Source organism: Dermacentor albipictus, unplaced genomic scaffold (assembly GCF_038994185.2).
Source record: "Dermacentor albipictus isolate Rhodes 1998 colony unplaced genomic scaffold, USDA_Dalb.pri_finalv2 scaffold_16, whole genome shotgun sequence".
NCBI lineage: Eukaryota > Metazoa > Arthropoda > Arachnida > Ixodida > Ixodidae > Dermacentor > Dermacentor albipictus.
Window position 1 is genome coordinate 6,847,071 of NW_027225570.1, and position 14,048 is coordinate 6,861,118.

A 14,048-nucleotide genomic window follows, 5' to 3' on the forward strand; every position below is an offset into this window, starting at 1 on the left:
CATGGCTGACCATTCCCGTAGTGTCGCCTGGACTCTGCGGTGCACTTTAATTAATGCGGCTCTGCTTCTACATGCCCTGCATAAGTTGCCCGCTTGACATATTTGCATGGCGTTTATTTTTGAGAAATAGCAGCAACGTACCGTACTGTACCTTGAACTTAAGCTTATCCTGTTTCTCCGTAACTGCTGTCATATAGTAGTGGGGTTTCCTTGCCTTCTCACGTCACCTCCCCCTCATCTCTTATATCGAAACTGCCTCTTCTCCCTCTCCTTCTCCTCTCTACACTTCTATTTGCGTCCCCTCTGGCTTCGCACGTTATTAGAAAGGGAAGCACTGCAGTTTCTGCAATGCTTCTGAGGGGAGTCGCAGATAATTACAGCAGCCAAGCGGCCAATGCGGCGACGGCCAGGTAGCTCCAGAGGGCATTGTGCACATTCGACGCGGTGGGGTGAAAACAAGTTTCTCCTGTCACCTTTCCTCTCTTACTTGCGCTTGTCATCTATATACACGCTCTGAACACCCCGCGAGGCGTTGTACGTGACAGCAGCCCACAGCAGCATCAGCAGCAGCAGCAGTGGGAAAGTCGAAGGAAGAAAGAAAGCTTGGCTTTGAAAGGAATGGCTTGTAATGTGATGATGTTGCAAGAGTGGTGCTATAGCTTGGAGGGAAGCGGTTGAAATAGGTGCAGTACGAGAGATGTTGTGTTGTGCAGGTACGTGATGGATGAGTTTGGCAGCAGCATCCAGCATGACAGCCAGCATCCGAACTTCCGCTGTGTGCCCTTCTATCAGGTGCCGCAGAGGGAGGCATACAGCATCCTGTTCCCCATCAGGGACGTCGCCTGTGGAGGTCAGTAACCACCACGTAAGACCAATCTGAGAGGTGACACTGCTTGCCAGCATAGCCAGATATTAGTTTCAAATAGGGGTCTATGAATACTAGACTTTCATTACTTCGATTCTGTTTTATTAGATTTTTCGGTTAATTTGATCCCTGCCAAAGATTCTCGCTGGTGCCCATGCATTTCAATGGGCCCAAAACTTTCATTATTTTGATCCTAAAATGGGCCTTTACCGGATAATTCCAATTTCCCCGACTGGCACACACATGCCTGACCCCTGTTGGGAAGTCCAGAATCCGTTACTTGCACTGGCAACACTGTCGAAATAAACAGATTGCTATGTTGTTGAGGTTCACGGCGGCTCTTTCGTTTGTTGCTGTCGTCAAGTCTCATTTGTGGCGTAGAATCGGAAGTGTTTGGCTGAAGCTGAATGGCTCCTTGCTGCCGATTACCGTATTTACACGATTGTAAATAAATTGACCTATTTTCTTTAATTTGAAAATCTTAAGTGGGGGGGGGGGGGGTCGACTTACAATCGAAACCAAAACATGGCACTGCAAAAAAAGCGAGACCAGCGAGATATCAAGGGAGCTACAATGTAGTTACAATTTTATGCTTGCTCTAAGGCCCTACCTGTAGCTTTCCGCCATCTCGCACGTTTCTTTGCTTTTTGGAAGCGTTTTTCAACACTTTTGAGAGCTTTACAGCACACACAGCAATCGCGGGGGGGGGGGGTTGATAGTTCATAGAAGTGCTGCTGTTCCACATACGGCAGCACCCTGAAAACAGCGGCACTTGCAGGGAGTACCGATAGTTCATGGAAGAACAGCCAACACTCATGTGTTTCTCTTTTCCTGTAACTCTTTAGTTTCATGCGTTCAAGTTGACTGCAAGCCACGTGTCACTTCCATTCTTCCTCAGTTGTCATGAGTGCTTCGAGCCCACTAAACAATCGGCGCTTGTTCACAGCAGCTTTTGAGAGGGCTCCCATCCTTTACGCTGAAGAAACAAATAACTGCGCAGCAGTCCACAAGTTTGATGTTCCTTAATGGGTGGGTAAGGGTGGTGACTGCAGCGAAGCAAAATTTTCACCTGTGACGGCAAGCAAAGAGGTTTCCGCGGGCCAAAGTTGGGACGCTTTCCGGAGCTGGAGGCTAAGCTTGCGGCTTATGTCACTGAAATGCGTAATCAGTCCCTGCTAGTGACGTACGACATGGTCATGAGACAAGCCTGGATTATTTATTTTATTTTATTTATTGATACTGCGATCTCGGTATCGGGATTATAGCAGGGTGGGAAAAAGCATTAACCAGTTTCACAAAACTGGTACTAAAATGTAAACAAAAGAAATAAGGATGCAGGTTGAAGCTGTGCAGCCAGCATCAGGAATACAACATTTGAACAAGATATCAAACAGTAAAAATAAAATACACAATAGAGCAGTAAAGTGATGAAATGCAGTAACACAAACTAGGTAATATGTTGTGCAAATAATGTCAGTGGTAGTTGCAACACTTCATTGTTAGTGAGGTTATTCCAATCGGTAATAGTCCGTGGAAGAAATGAGTATTTAAAACAGGTATTACGGATGCAAAATGGAGTTGAAGCTAGCTGATGTCGTTGTCGGGTCGCATACCCAGACGAAAAATGAACTAAATGAGTGAGTTCAGTTCTGTAGTGTCCTTTAAATAATTGGTACATGAATTTAACTCTTGCAGAACGATTTCGTTCATTTATTGTCAGCAGACCAGCTTTGATTAATAATAATAATAATAATAACACTTTATTGATGACTTGAGAAACATACAGTGCAAGAATCGGGCCTGCCAAAGCCACAGTGGGCTTGAACGGCAGTGCCTGGCAGACAGCGACAGAGCCATCAGTAACTCATTATTAAACAATAGTGAAAAAAAAAACACACACATACACTCACATGACAGGCTTCCAATCATGCATTCATGTGTCTAAGAGCCTTTCTAAGACCATATTTTGTTTTCACATCTTGTATGCTTAGAGGAAGTAGATTAAACATTGCTGGGACATAGTAGTTACGAAGTCTTCGACCATATCTCGTCTTACAGCGGGGTGTAATATAAGGATTCTTTGGTCTCAGGGAACGGACAGGCACATAAGGAATTTTATACTGACTTAACCAAAAATGTTTTAAGATAACAGTTTCAAGCAGCAAAGAATTGAAATCAGGTAAAGACAAAGTTTTGAACACATCAGATTTGGGGGAGACATCATAAGCAACATGCTTCAGAATGCCACGAAGGACGGAGTTGACCCGGCTTACCAAATGTTGAGCGCCATGACCATATGTAGATATCCCATACCGGATTACACTGTAGCATAAGGCATGTACTACAAGCTTTCGGACAGACAATGGCATGTAAAATTTTATGTTATACAAAACACAAGACACTGCGCGAAGTTTTTGACAAATATATGCGAAATGAGAGTTCCAGGATAAATCACTGTCAAAAAAGACACCAAGGTATTTAATTGAACAAGCGTATTGCACAGGGGCACACGAACAGGGATTGCAATGTGATGTGTGCAAATATAATGGGGAGGATAGGGTAACTTGCTTGACAGGGTTGTGGAAACAGATTAGTTGGGTTTTGGACGCATTTATATGGACTACATTATTCTGAAACCAGTCCATCACTCTTGTTGTTGCGATTTGTAAAGAAGAGATGGCGTCAGCGTAACTTCGAGCGTGTGAAACAAGGACAGTGTCATCAGCATACTGATATAATTTGACGTTCACAACATTAGATAAATCATTAAAATATAAGTTAAATAATAACGGACTTAAAATTGAACCCTGGGGGACGCCAGCTTTAATTTCGGTCAGGCTGCTACGAAATTTTCCAATAGACACAAGTTGTTGCCTATGAGATAAGTTTTTCAGAAGCCGCAAAAACGCACCCCGAAAGCCTAGCAAAGAAAGTTTGGTTAGCAGTATACTATGGCAGACGCTGTCAAACGCTTTGCGGACGTCTAGAAACAGTGCACAAGCAATCTGATTGTGTTCAAACGCAGAGTTTAGAGTATCGGAAAAATCTTCAAGCAGCAACTGCGTACCCCGATTCGGCACAAAACCATACTGGCTAGGAGATAACACGCCATGATTGCTTAAAAAGCTACTCATTGTCTTGAGTAGATGTTTTTCCAATATCTGCCCAATGCATGAAAGGATAGAAATAGGCCGGTAGTTTTCAATATTGTTGCGTGCGCCACTTTTAAAAAGAGGAATGACCAGCGCATTCTTCAGATTATCGGGAATGATACCAGTGGTAATAATATTGTTTAAAATGAGTAGTAGCACATCTTTTATTGCTTCGAAAGTTCTGCGCAGCTCTAATATTGAAACACCATCAATTCCAGGAGATTTATTTGGTTTTAGACTGAAAAGGATTGATTTGAGGTCATGTTCCGAAAACATGGGAAGAAGGGCGGATTCTGAAATACTAGTTTGCAATGTGCAAGTATCTGGATGAGGTCTCGCTACACCAGACACTTTTGAAAAAAATGAGTTAAAATCATTAGCGGTGGCAGTACCATTTGAAGAAAAATGAGACATCAGATCAACATGGCGATTAGCGTTTACATCACCACCTCTAAGATTGTTAATTAGGGACCATGTTTTCCTGCTGTCACAACGAGCGTCCGTGAATTTTGCTCGTAAGTTATTGCGTTTTGCTAGACGTATCATAGCATTGACCTTATTTCGAAGCTCTTTGTACCGAAGCCGCAAAGCAGTACAATTAGGACTTCTGTCGCCTGATATAGTATTGAAAGATGTGTTAACGATGTATGTCGGTAATTATCATATATGTATCGAGCAGCCCTCCTTTGAACTCTCTCTACTTTGTTTATGTTAGTATTAGTGAATGGGTCCCAAATGATAGCAGCATAATCTAAGGTAGGCAAAACAATACATTTGTAAGCAAGGAGGCGGACAGATGGAGTGGATAACCATAATGCCTGTCTTAAGAAAAACAATTTACGAAAAGCGTTACACGTTATGAAATCAGTATGTTTGTTCCAGCTGAGATTATTAGTGACCCAGAGCCCTAGATATTTATATTCTGTTACTTCTGCAAGTGTCACATCATTAATACTGTAATCAAACGGTAAGGCATTCTTTTTGTGAGTAATCCTCATCCTAACTGCGAGTCGGCTTAGTTAGCATAGACGTGCTCTCTTGACTTGATCGCGCAGATCTGTGGGTATTTAAGCAGGTGGTTCTTCAGAAATAAAACCAGTAGTTAGAAAGCGCTCATCCATGTGTTGCTCCTATTCTTCATCCCTGTTTGTTTGCGCACAAAAAGTTTTCAGATAATCCTCATCAATACAGTTTTTTCAAAATAATGGACATTTGCCATGCTTGACACCATGCAGAAACATTTTGCAATGTGCTGTTCAGTACTGTTTGATCTGAGACACTTCTTACTTCTGTATAAATGACACAATCATCAGCAAAAAGCCTAATTTTCACAGGAATGTTAGGCACAATATCATTAATATTTATTAAAAACAACAGAGGCCCAAGACCAGAGCCCTGAGGGATGCCAGAGTGAACTCTAAGCTTGTCAGAACAATGATTCTTAAAAACAATGAATTGTTCTCTGTTTAAAAGGTAGGCTGAAATCCACCTTACTAATTGTTTGTTATGAAGTATTGTGTCTAACTTATGAATTAACTTTTCGTGAGTGACCCTGTCAAAAGCTTTCGAGAAATCCATAATTACAGCATCAATCTGTGTTCTCATCCACCATCCGCCTTTTCGCAGATGATTGCATTATCTACCAGCGTATAAATACTAAAGACGATCAAGCAGCCCTCCAGAACGATCTGAAGTTTATTGAAAATTGGTGCACATTGTGGATGATGGAACTAAATTCTAGGAAGTGCAGTTTCATGCACATTTCTTGGAAGCACTCTAATTTAACTTATCCTTACTCTTTATTTTCTGAAAACCTATTGCAGGTAGAATCTTATTGTTACCTTGGCATCACAATCAATAGCAAATTAACTTGGGTTGATCATATTGTCACGCATACCCTGCTGAAGTATACATGCTGAATGGGGATCCAGGCGTTTGTACTTCACGAAACGTAACCGTTGACGCGCGATGCCGAGACGAACCTCGTTCTCTTCATCAGTCCCCTCGCTGTGCCACACCATGTGGCACTACCCCCTCTTCAAAAAAAAGAAAAGAAGAAAGAATGAAAACATACATCGGCTTGACGTGAGAGCGCCGAGATGGCCTAGGATGGTCACATAGGCTATAGTCACAATTACTATGGTGTGCGATATAGTCACAAGGCACTGAGGGACGAGCAACAACAAAAACTAACCTAAGTGGCTGAAAATGTCGAATGGGCTGTAGTACGGTTTCAACTGCACAACATGCACAATCTCAGGTTGCGGTTGTCGACGCCGGGGAGGCTGGCTTTCGTCAGGAAGGACTTCGTAATTCACGTCACGAATTCGCTGCAACACTCTGTAAGGTCCGAAGTAGCGACTCAAAAGCTTCTGGGATAGTCCTTTTTGGCGCACGAGAGTCCAGACCAAAACTTGATCGCCAGGTTGGAACTCGACATGTCGATGGCGGCAATTGTAATGGTGCGCATTGATGCTCTGTTGTTGCTTTATGTGCACTTGGGCAAGCTGACGGGCTTCTTCCGCGCGTTGCATGAAAAGTTCGGCATCTTGGGCGAGGTCGAGATGATCGATGTTGTCGCATGGCAGCATTGCTTCTAACATGGTCTGCACTTCGCGGCTGTAAACGAGGCAAACTGGCGTGAAGCGTGTTGTTTCTTGCGTAGCAGTGTTATAGGCAAACGTTACATATGGGAGTATCTCGTCCTACGTCTTGTGCTGTATCTACGTACATAGACAGCATGTCAGTCATCGTTTTGTTCAGTCGTTCGGTCAAGCCGTTTGTCTGCAGATGATAGGCAGTTGTCCTTCGATGGGTTGTGCAGCTGAGTTTAAAAACGTCTTCAATGAGCTGCGCTGTAAAGGCTTTGCCTCGATCTGTGATGACGTGCGATGGGGCGCCATGCCGTAGGACAATGCTCTGTATGAAAAACTGGGCAACCTTGGAAGCTGTGCCTCGAGGCAATGCCTTTGTCTCAGCATACCGCGTTAAGTAGTCTGTGGCGACGATTATCCACCTGTTGCCAGAAGATGACAGTGGAAACGGGCCCAGAAGATCCATGCCGACCTGGTCGAAAGGTGTTCCTGGTGGGTCAAATGGAGTCAGCAATCCCGCAGGCTTCACAGCTGGCGACTTTCGGCGCTGGCATTCACGGCAGGCTTGGACGTACTGCTTATGCTTAACACACTCTGCAAGTTTCAGCTAATAGTAGGATTTGCGCACTCTATCAGGCGTTCGTGTAAAACCCAAATGACCAGACGGAAGCTCGTCATGACAAGCGAATAAAATTTTGGCACAGAGGTCTGCTGTAACGGCCAAAAGGTGTGTCTTGTTGGTGGCAGCGGAGTTCTTATACAAGACGCCATGTCGGAAACAAAAAGACGACAATCCTTGAGCGATGTGCTGGGGTATTGATGGGTTTCGTCCTTCCAGATATTTGAATATAGGCTGTAGTGAGTCGCCTACGCGGCCGTGTGGACAAATCAGTAACGCTTACAGCTCCAAGGGAAATGCGGTCGTCCTCAATGTCTTGGTCGGTAGTGTCGATAGAGGCGCGCGAGAATGCGTCAGCGTCTTCGTGTATGCGGCCGGACTTGTACACAATAGTCACGTCGTACTCCTGCAAACGTAGACTTCACCGTGCCAGTCGTCCAGAAGGGTCCCGCAAATTCACAATCCTGCATAATGATTGATGATCATTACAACTTTGAATGGGCGGCCGTAGAGGTAAGGTCGAAATTTGGCCAGCACCCATACGACGGCAAGACACTCTTTCTCCGTAGTGGTGTATTTGGTCTCTGCACGTGATAGTGTGAGACTTGCATAGGCGATCACTCTTTCAATACCTTCCTGCTGTATTACAAGCACCGCACCAAGACCAACGTTACTGGCGTCTGTATGAACTTCCATGTCCACCTCCTTGTCAAAGTGGGGCCAAAACTGGTGCTGACACCAGACGCTGTCGAAGCTCAGTAAAAGCAGTCTCTTGCTCTGAAGCCCAGACGAACGATACATCGTCCCTCGTGAGTCGAGTCAGCGGCTCCACCATCTTTGAAAAATTTTAGATGAAAGGCCGGTAGTATGTGCAAAGGCCCAGGAAGTGACGGACTACTTTCTTGTCGGTCGGTGTTGGAAACGTGGCTACAGCGCCAGGTTATCGCGGAATTGGAGCTAACTCCTTCTGCGCTGACCACATGTCCCAGAAACATGAGCTCCTTGTAGCCGAAATGACACTTCTCAGGCTTAAGGATGAGGTTAGCCGATCGGATGGCTTCAAGAACTTGCCGCAGTCAATTCAGGTGGTCGTCAAATGTCGACGGAAAAACAACCATGTCGTCGAGACACTTCAGACAAGCGAGAACGGTGTCCATCATTCGCTGGAAAGTTGCTGGTGCCGAACAGAGCCCGAAACGTAGTACCCTGAATTCGTAAAAGCCATCTGGAGTGACAAAAGCAGTTTTTTCGCGGTCTCGCTCATCTACCTCAATTTGCCAGTAACCACTCTTTAGACCGAGAGACGAAAAATACTTAGCTCGCCACAACCTGTCTAATGAGTTATCGATGCGTGGTAGTGGGTACATGTCCTTCTTGGTGACATTGTTGAGGCGTTGATAATCAACTCAAAAACGAAGCGTTCCGTTTTTTTTCTTGACCAGAACGACCGAAGACGACCACAGACTGTGCAAAGGCTGAATGATACCATCATCTAGCATCTCCTTGACTTGGGCTTGAATTGCCTCACATTCTTTCGGCGAGACCCGATAAGGCTGTTGTTTGATCGGGCGTGCGTCGGCGGATGTTGTTATTCGGCGCTTCGTGATTGGCGTTTGGCCCACCTTAGTAGACCGAGCGAAACACGCATGGAATTCGTTCAAGAGTTCCTGCAGTGCGCTCTTTTAGTCGTCCGTAAGCTCGGAGTTTACATCGATGTCTCTGAGCGAACCGTAGTCTGTGTCCACTTCAGAAGCAAAGCACACGATAATGTCCGTTGATGGTTGGGCGTAGGCGACGGCAGTGCCACGAAAAATGTGCCGATGCTCAAAGGTAAAGTTGGTAACGAGGACTGCTGTCTGGCTATCACAAAGTTCCACAAGGGTTCGCGCTACACAAATACCTTAGGTAAGCAACATAGAAATGATGCCTTCTACAATGGCTTCACCGTCTTGTTGCTCGTCGGACTTGACTGGAACCATAACACTAGCATGCGATGGTATTGTCATGTGGTGGTGACGTTGAAGAACACAGTAGCAATACTGTGAATGACAGAACTAACATTTATTGGGCGAACCTGTGCCCACAAAACAGGCTACACTTATAGCACAACGATAGCGGAAAACACAGTCGGTGATCGTCAAAAATCTAATCAGCAGGTCAAGCGCGTCGGCTTTTATACAGCAGTCGTCAAAAGTTCCAGACTAATTGTTGGGACCCACGTGTCTTCCACAAAAATCTACACAATTCGCGTTGCGCGATGAAACCAGATAGCACAAGGCTCGGCGACAACAGACAGCAGGTAGAAGCACCGATAACATTCCAGAAACTTCCGATACATGCAGGCACGTCCCACGCTGTGCGATAACATTTGTTAGGCGGTAAAACATGTCGCCTGATATAGACAAACAAGTACACGTGTCAATACCCCCCTCTTAAAAAGCATCAACCCAATGCTACAAACATAACAGAAGAGTAAAACACGAAAGGACACTTGTTAAACAAAGTAACAACAAAGAAACAAAGTCCAAGGTGACAGTCAAAAAAAAAAAATCGAAAGTTCAGCTGTGCGACGTCCACAAAGTTAATTAGCACTGGTGAAACGGTTTAAGACGCACAACATGAACTACTTCAGGTCGTGAGCGCCGCCACTGTGAATGCAAAATGCCATCTGGTACGACCTCATAGTCCAGTTCGCCAACACGTAGGATGACCTTGTAGGGTCCGAAGTAGCACCGCAATAGTTTCTCACTGAGTCCCCGTCGACGTATTGGGGTCCAAACCCAAACACGGTCGCCGATTTGGTACGCGGCGAAGCGTCGTCGGAGGTTGTAGTGTCGGCTGTCGGTACGCTGCTGGTTCTTTATCCGTAGGCAGGCGAACTGTCGGGCTTCTTCAGTGTGCTGGAGATATGTAGCGACGTCAAAATTCTCTTCGGTCACGTGCGGCAGCATGGTGTCAAGAGTCGTCGTCGGGTTCCTGCCATAAACCATCTTGAATGGCGTGATCTGTGTTGTTTCTTGCACCACCGTGTTTCTGCCACCGTCTGCCAGCCTCTGGCACCCAACTACGAAAACACGAAGTACAGACGTCCTATTCCCTAGACTAAGAATAGGACACACATTCGGCACTCTTAACTTTCTCCTTACCGGTAACGAGCCTGTGGTAGATGTGGCAAAAGCCTGACCGTCCTCCATGTCCTCCTGGAGTGCTGGGAAGCCGAAAGAGACAGAAGGAAACATTTCCCTTTTGCATACAGCCATTGTATTCCCCTGCATCCGGCTATGTTCCTTGGTGAAGAACCGCTTTTTAAGACAAAAGCAGTCCTTGCTTTCTTGAAAGATGATGTGCTACATGTTACAAGCCCATTCATTTCGTAGCGCATCCTCTTTCCAGAGGATATCGCTAAAATAGTTTTTTTTTGTATAGCACATGCCTCTGAGCCCTTGGGTTTTAAGGGCTCTAGTGAGGCAGTAGTGCCATAGACAATTTTACCAGCTCACATATTTTATATATTGCATCATTCTTTCTCAATGCATTCTGATGTTCATAGTAAATGTCATAGTCATTCCCATAATTTTATTACATGTAGATTTTATGGAATTTACATAAAATCCTTTAAGCCCCTTTACAGCCATGGCACATTAAGATCACAGAACCCATCAGTCCACTGCGAACTCATTAACACCATCATGGCGCTTTTTGGCCACACCTGGCCCTTGTGCCATTAAACATCAAACATTCATTCATTCATTCATTCATTCAAGTGGCCAGCAGTTGAGATAAGCAAGTGATGTTTAGAGAATTCGAGGAAAAAAAGTAGGGAAGATATTGATACAACCGGATCCATTGCAGGCATAGGCAGTGGTATAAGGTAGATAGAGAAATTATGAGGAAAAAAGAATAAGGAGATGTGTACAAAGATTCCAGAATGAAAAGCATGTATGCATGCTTGAGTCACTCAAGCAGGCTAGGTAACTGTTTGTCACCGCCACATTTCAAAGAGGGTGCCAATAAGTAATCATCATCATCATCATCAGTGCACCTTTTAGTAGAGGGCATGTTAGAATCGGGCAAATATACCTAATTAGCACTGTGTTTCAAGGTTTTTCTGCAGCTTCGTAATTCGACCCGCCAAATAATTTGAACAATTTTGTTGGTTCTTTCAGTGTCGAACTAACGGAAGCTGACTGGATATATATATATTTTTTACATGTATCAGGGGCATGCTACATTAAAGTGCACTTCTTTCTTAAGTTATACCCATAAAAATTGGGTGCACATTACATTCAGGGACATGTTAGTCGAGTAAATATACATCAGTATATCTGATAAATCCTTATATCTGTGTTTGTTGTATCGAGGTTCAAATACCATTTTTAGGGATGTGCAAGTATTCAAAATTTTGAATAGGAATCAAATGGACCTTGCTTCTTGATTCACGTTTGATTCTAGAATTCACTATTTGAAAGGTTTTAAATCTCTTCAGTTGAAGGATAACTTGGACTGAGTTGGTCCCATTAGAGTTGCATTGAAGAGGAAAATTCTCAGGAATACGAATTCCTTGACGTGCACAGCGGTTTTTTCGAGCAACATTTCTCGCTCCCATGGACCACCTATTGGACAATCCTGAGCCAAAAACCAAATTACCATGCTGAGCTAGCCACCGTAACAACATGCACTGGGGAAATTGAGTCTCATAGCTTTCTGTGATACAGTAAGCCTACAGCACATGCATTGCCTCTCTGCAAGACTGGGATAATGTTCCGCGCAGTCAACGTTTTATTACAGTACTGTCATTGCATGATGTGCTTCAGAAGATAAGCATAAATGATGCAATTGCAATGAAGCAGACGCACCTCGTGTTTCCGATAGCAGCTCGGAGATGACGACAACGGCCCGTGCTGTGATTAGAAAGAGAGCTCGAGCTGCTCGCTGCTGCTAGGCTGCCGTTTATCTGCTGCTCCTCGCCTTTAATTAAATACCCTTACATTTGGTGGAGATTGCTGGAATCCCTCAAGTCACCCTGGAGCTCCGCAATTGTACGTTGCCTACCGTCACCACGACTGATGCGACCTACGCACCGACTGTACCCATGGCTGCCCCTGTCACTTGCACCGGCGTTCCCTGTCAGCACGACCCGGCCATCCCTTGCAGGGCCGGAGAACATGACGTCGAAGACTGGCTGTCCTCCTATGAACGTGTAAGCGCTCGCAATAAGTGGCACGATCAGTCTAAACTGAATAACGTCATCTTTTACCTTGCCGACATCGCCAATCTATGGTTTAAGAATCATGAATCTGACATTTCGAGTTGGTCCGCATTCAAGACATATTTCGCCGTCCGCAAGCTACGCGCCGAACAGCGTCTATGCCAGCAAGCACTGCAACTGGGCGGGACTTTCCCCAGCTATATTGAGGATGTCTTGGATCTCTGAACCCCCGTTAATCCAACTATGGCAAAGGACAAGAAGATTAACCATATTCTGAAATGTATTGAGGACGACGAGTTTCAAATGCTGCTGGCCAAGAGTGCAACCAGCGTCGCCGTGCTCTTCAGAGTGTCAGAGCCTGTGTCAGAGTTTCGACGAATTGCGCTTCCAACGTAATATCGCCTGCCAAAATGTCCCACAGGCTGACTCGGTCTCAGCCATTGCATATCCTACTGGCCATACTGATCCTTCTGCTCTCGTCCTTTAGCTGATGGATTTCATTCGCAAGGAAGTGGCCTGCCAGCTGTTGCTGCTTCCTCACAGCCAGAAGCCTGCCCCAACACTGCCTCCGGCCGTACAACAAGCCGTCCGTGCCGAAATATCTGACGCACTTACCCCCGTTTGCCCCCCAGCTTCTGTGATGGTGCCGCTCTTCTATGTTGACTACCCATCGCTCTTCGCATCTCTGACGGCACCGCTCTCTTATGCTGACTACCTGTCGCAGGTCACACCTCTGCTGCTCAACTATGCTGCCGCTGTCGCACGGCCACCCCCACCGTCATATTCCGTCCTACCACCAACGCACCGCGTTTCGCCTGCTCCCGTTCCACGGCAGTCACCCCAGCTTCTTCGTCGAGCCGACACGTGGCACATGTCAGACAACAGGCCTATTTGCTTCGCCTGTGGCATTGCTGGCCATGTTGCGTGCTTTTGTCGTCGTAAAATGCCCTTGCACCATAACGCCAAGATATGCTGCCAAGATGCCGCTGACTCGGCGCTAAAATCTTATCGCGACCGCCGTTCAGACAGTTGCCATTCTCTGTTTCCACGTCGATGGTCGCTGTCACCCATGCGTCGTCGGCCGCCTACTGCCAAGGGAAACTAACTAGCGCAGTTCCGGAGGCAAGAACTGCAAGCTCATCGAACTTTCTAAGGCCTCAATTTTCACCACAGAATGTCATTGACGTCCATGTCAAGGGAACATCCGCTCAAGCGCTTATCAATATCGGGGCCGCAGTTTCTGTTTTCCATGAAAATCTTTGTCGCAAGCTGAAAAAAGTCATGACCTCTCCATCTGGCATGGCACTGTACACTGCTAGCATGCAATGCATTCTTCCTACAGCTGTATGCACTGCCTGTGCAGTCATCCAAGACATTTTGTACATCATCGAGTTTTTTGTGTTGCCCTCCTGTTCTCATGATGTCATCTAAGGGTGGGACTTCCTGTCACGTCATAGTGCCATCATGATTGCCCTTTCGCCGCTATGTGACTCGCCATCGGTCGGTGCCGACCTCAGTGTTCGCAAAGCCTTCGTTGATGATAATATTAATCTACCTCCGGAGACGTCGGTGCTCGTGACCTTGTCGTGTACTGCCGTGCCAGACTGAG

At 45.7% G+C, this 14,048-nt stretch overlaps 1 protein-coding gene across 4 annotated transcripts in view; it reads left to right on the forward strand.

Moving 5' to 3' along the window:
- Positions 1 to 14,048, forward strand: part of TTLL12 (Tubulin tyrosine ligase-like 12) — a 288,546-nt gene that overhangs the window by 82,654 nt on the left and 191,844 nt on the right. For all 4 annotated transcript variants that reach the window (XR_010564211.1, XR_010564212.2, XM_065431507.2 and 1 more), the window contains one exon: positions 714 to 850. Coding sequence is in view for 2 of the 4 variants with exons in the window: in XM_065431507.2 (XP_065287579.1) it covers positions 714 to 850 (137 nt within the window). In the remaining 2 variants the exon portion in view is untranslated. The remainder of the gene's footprint in view (positions 1 to 713; positions 851 to 14,048) is intronic.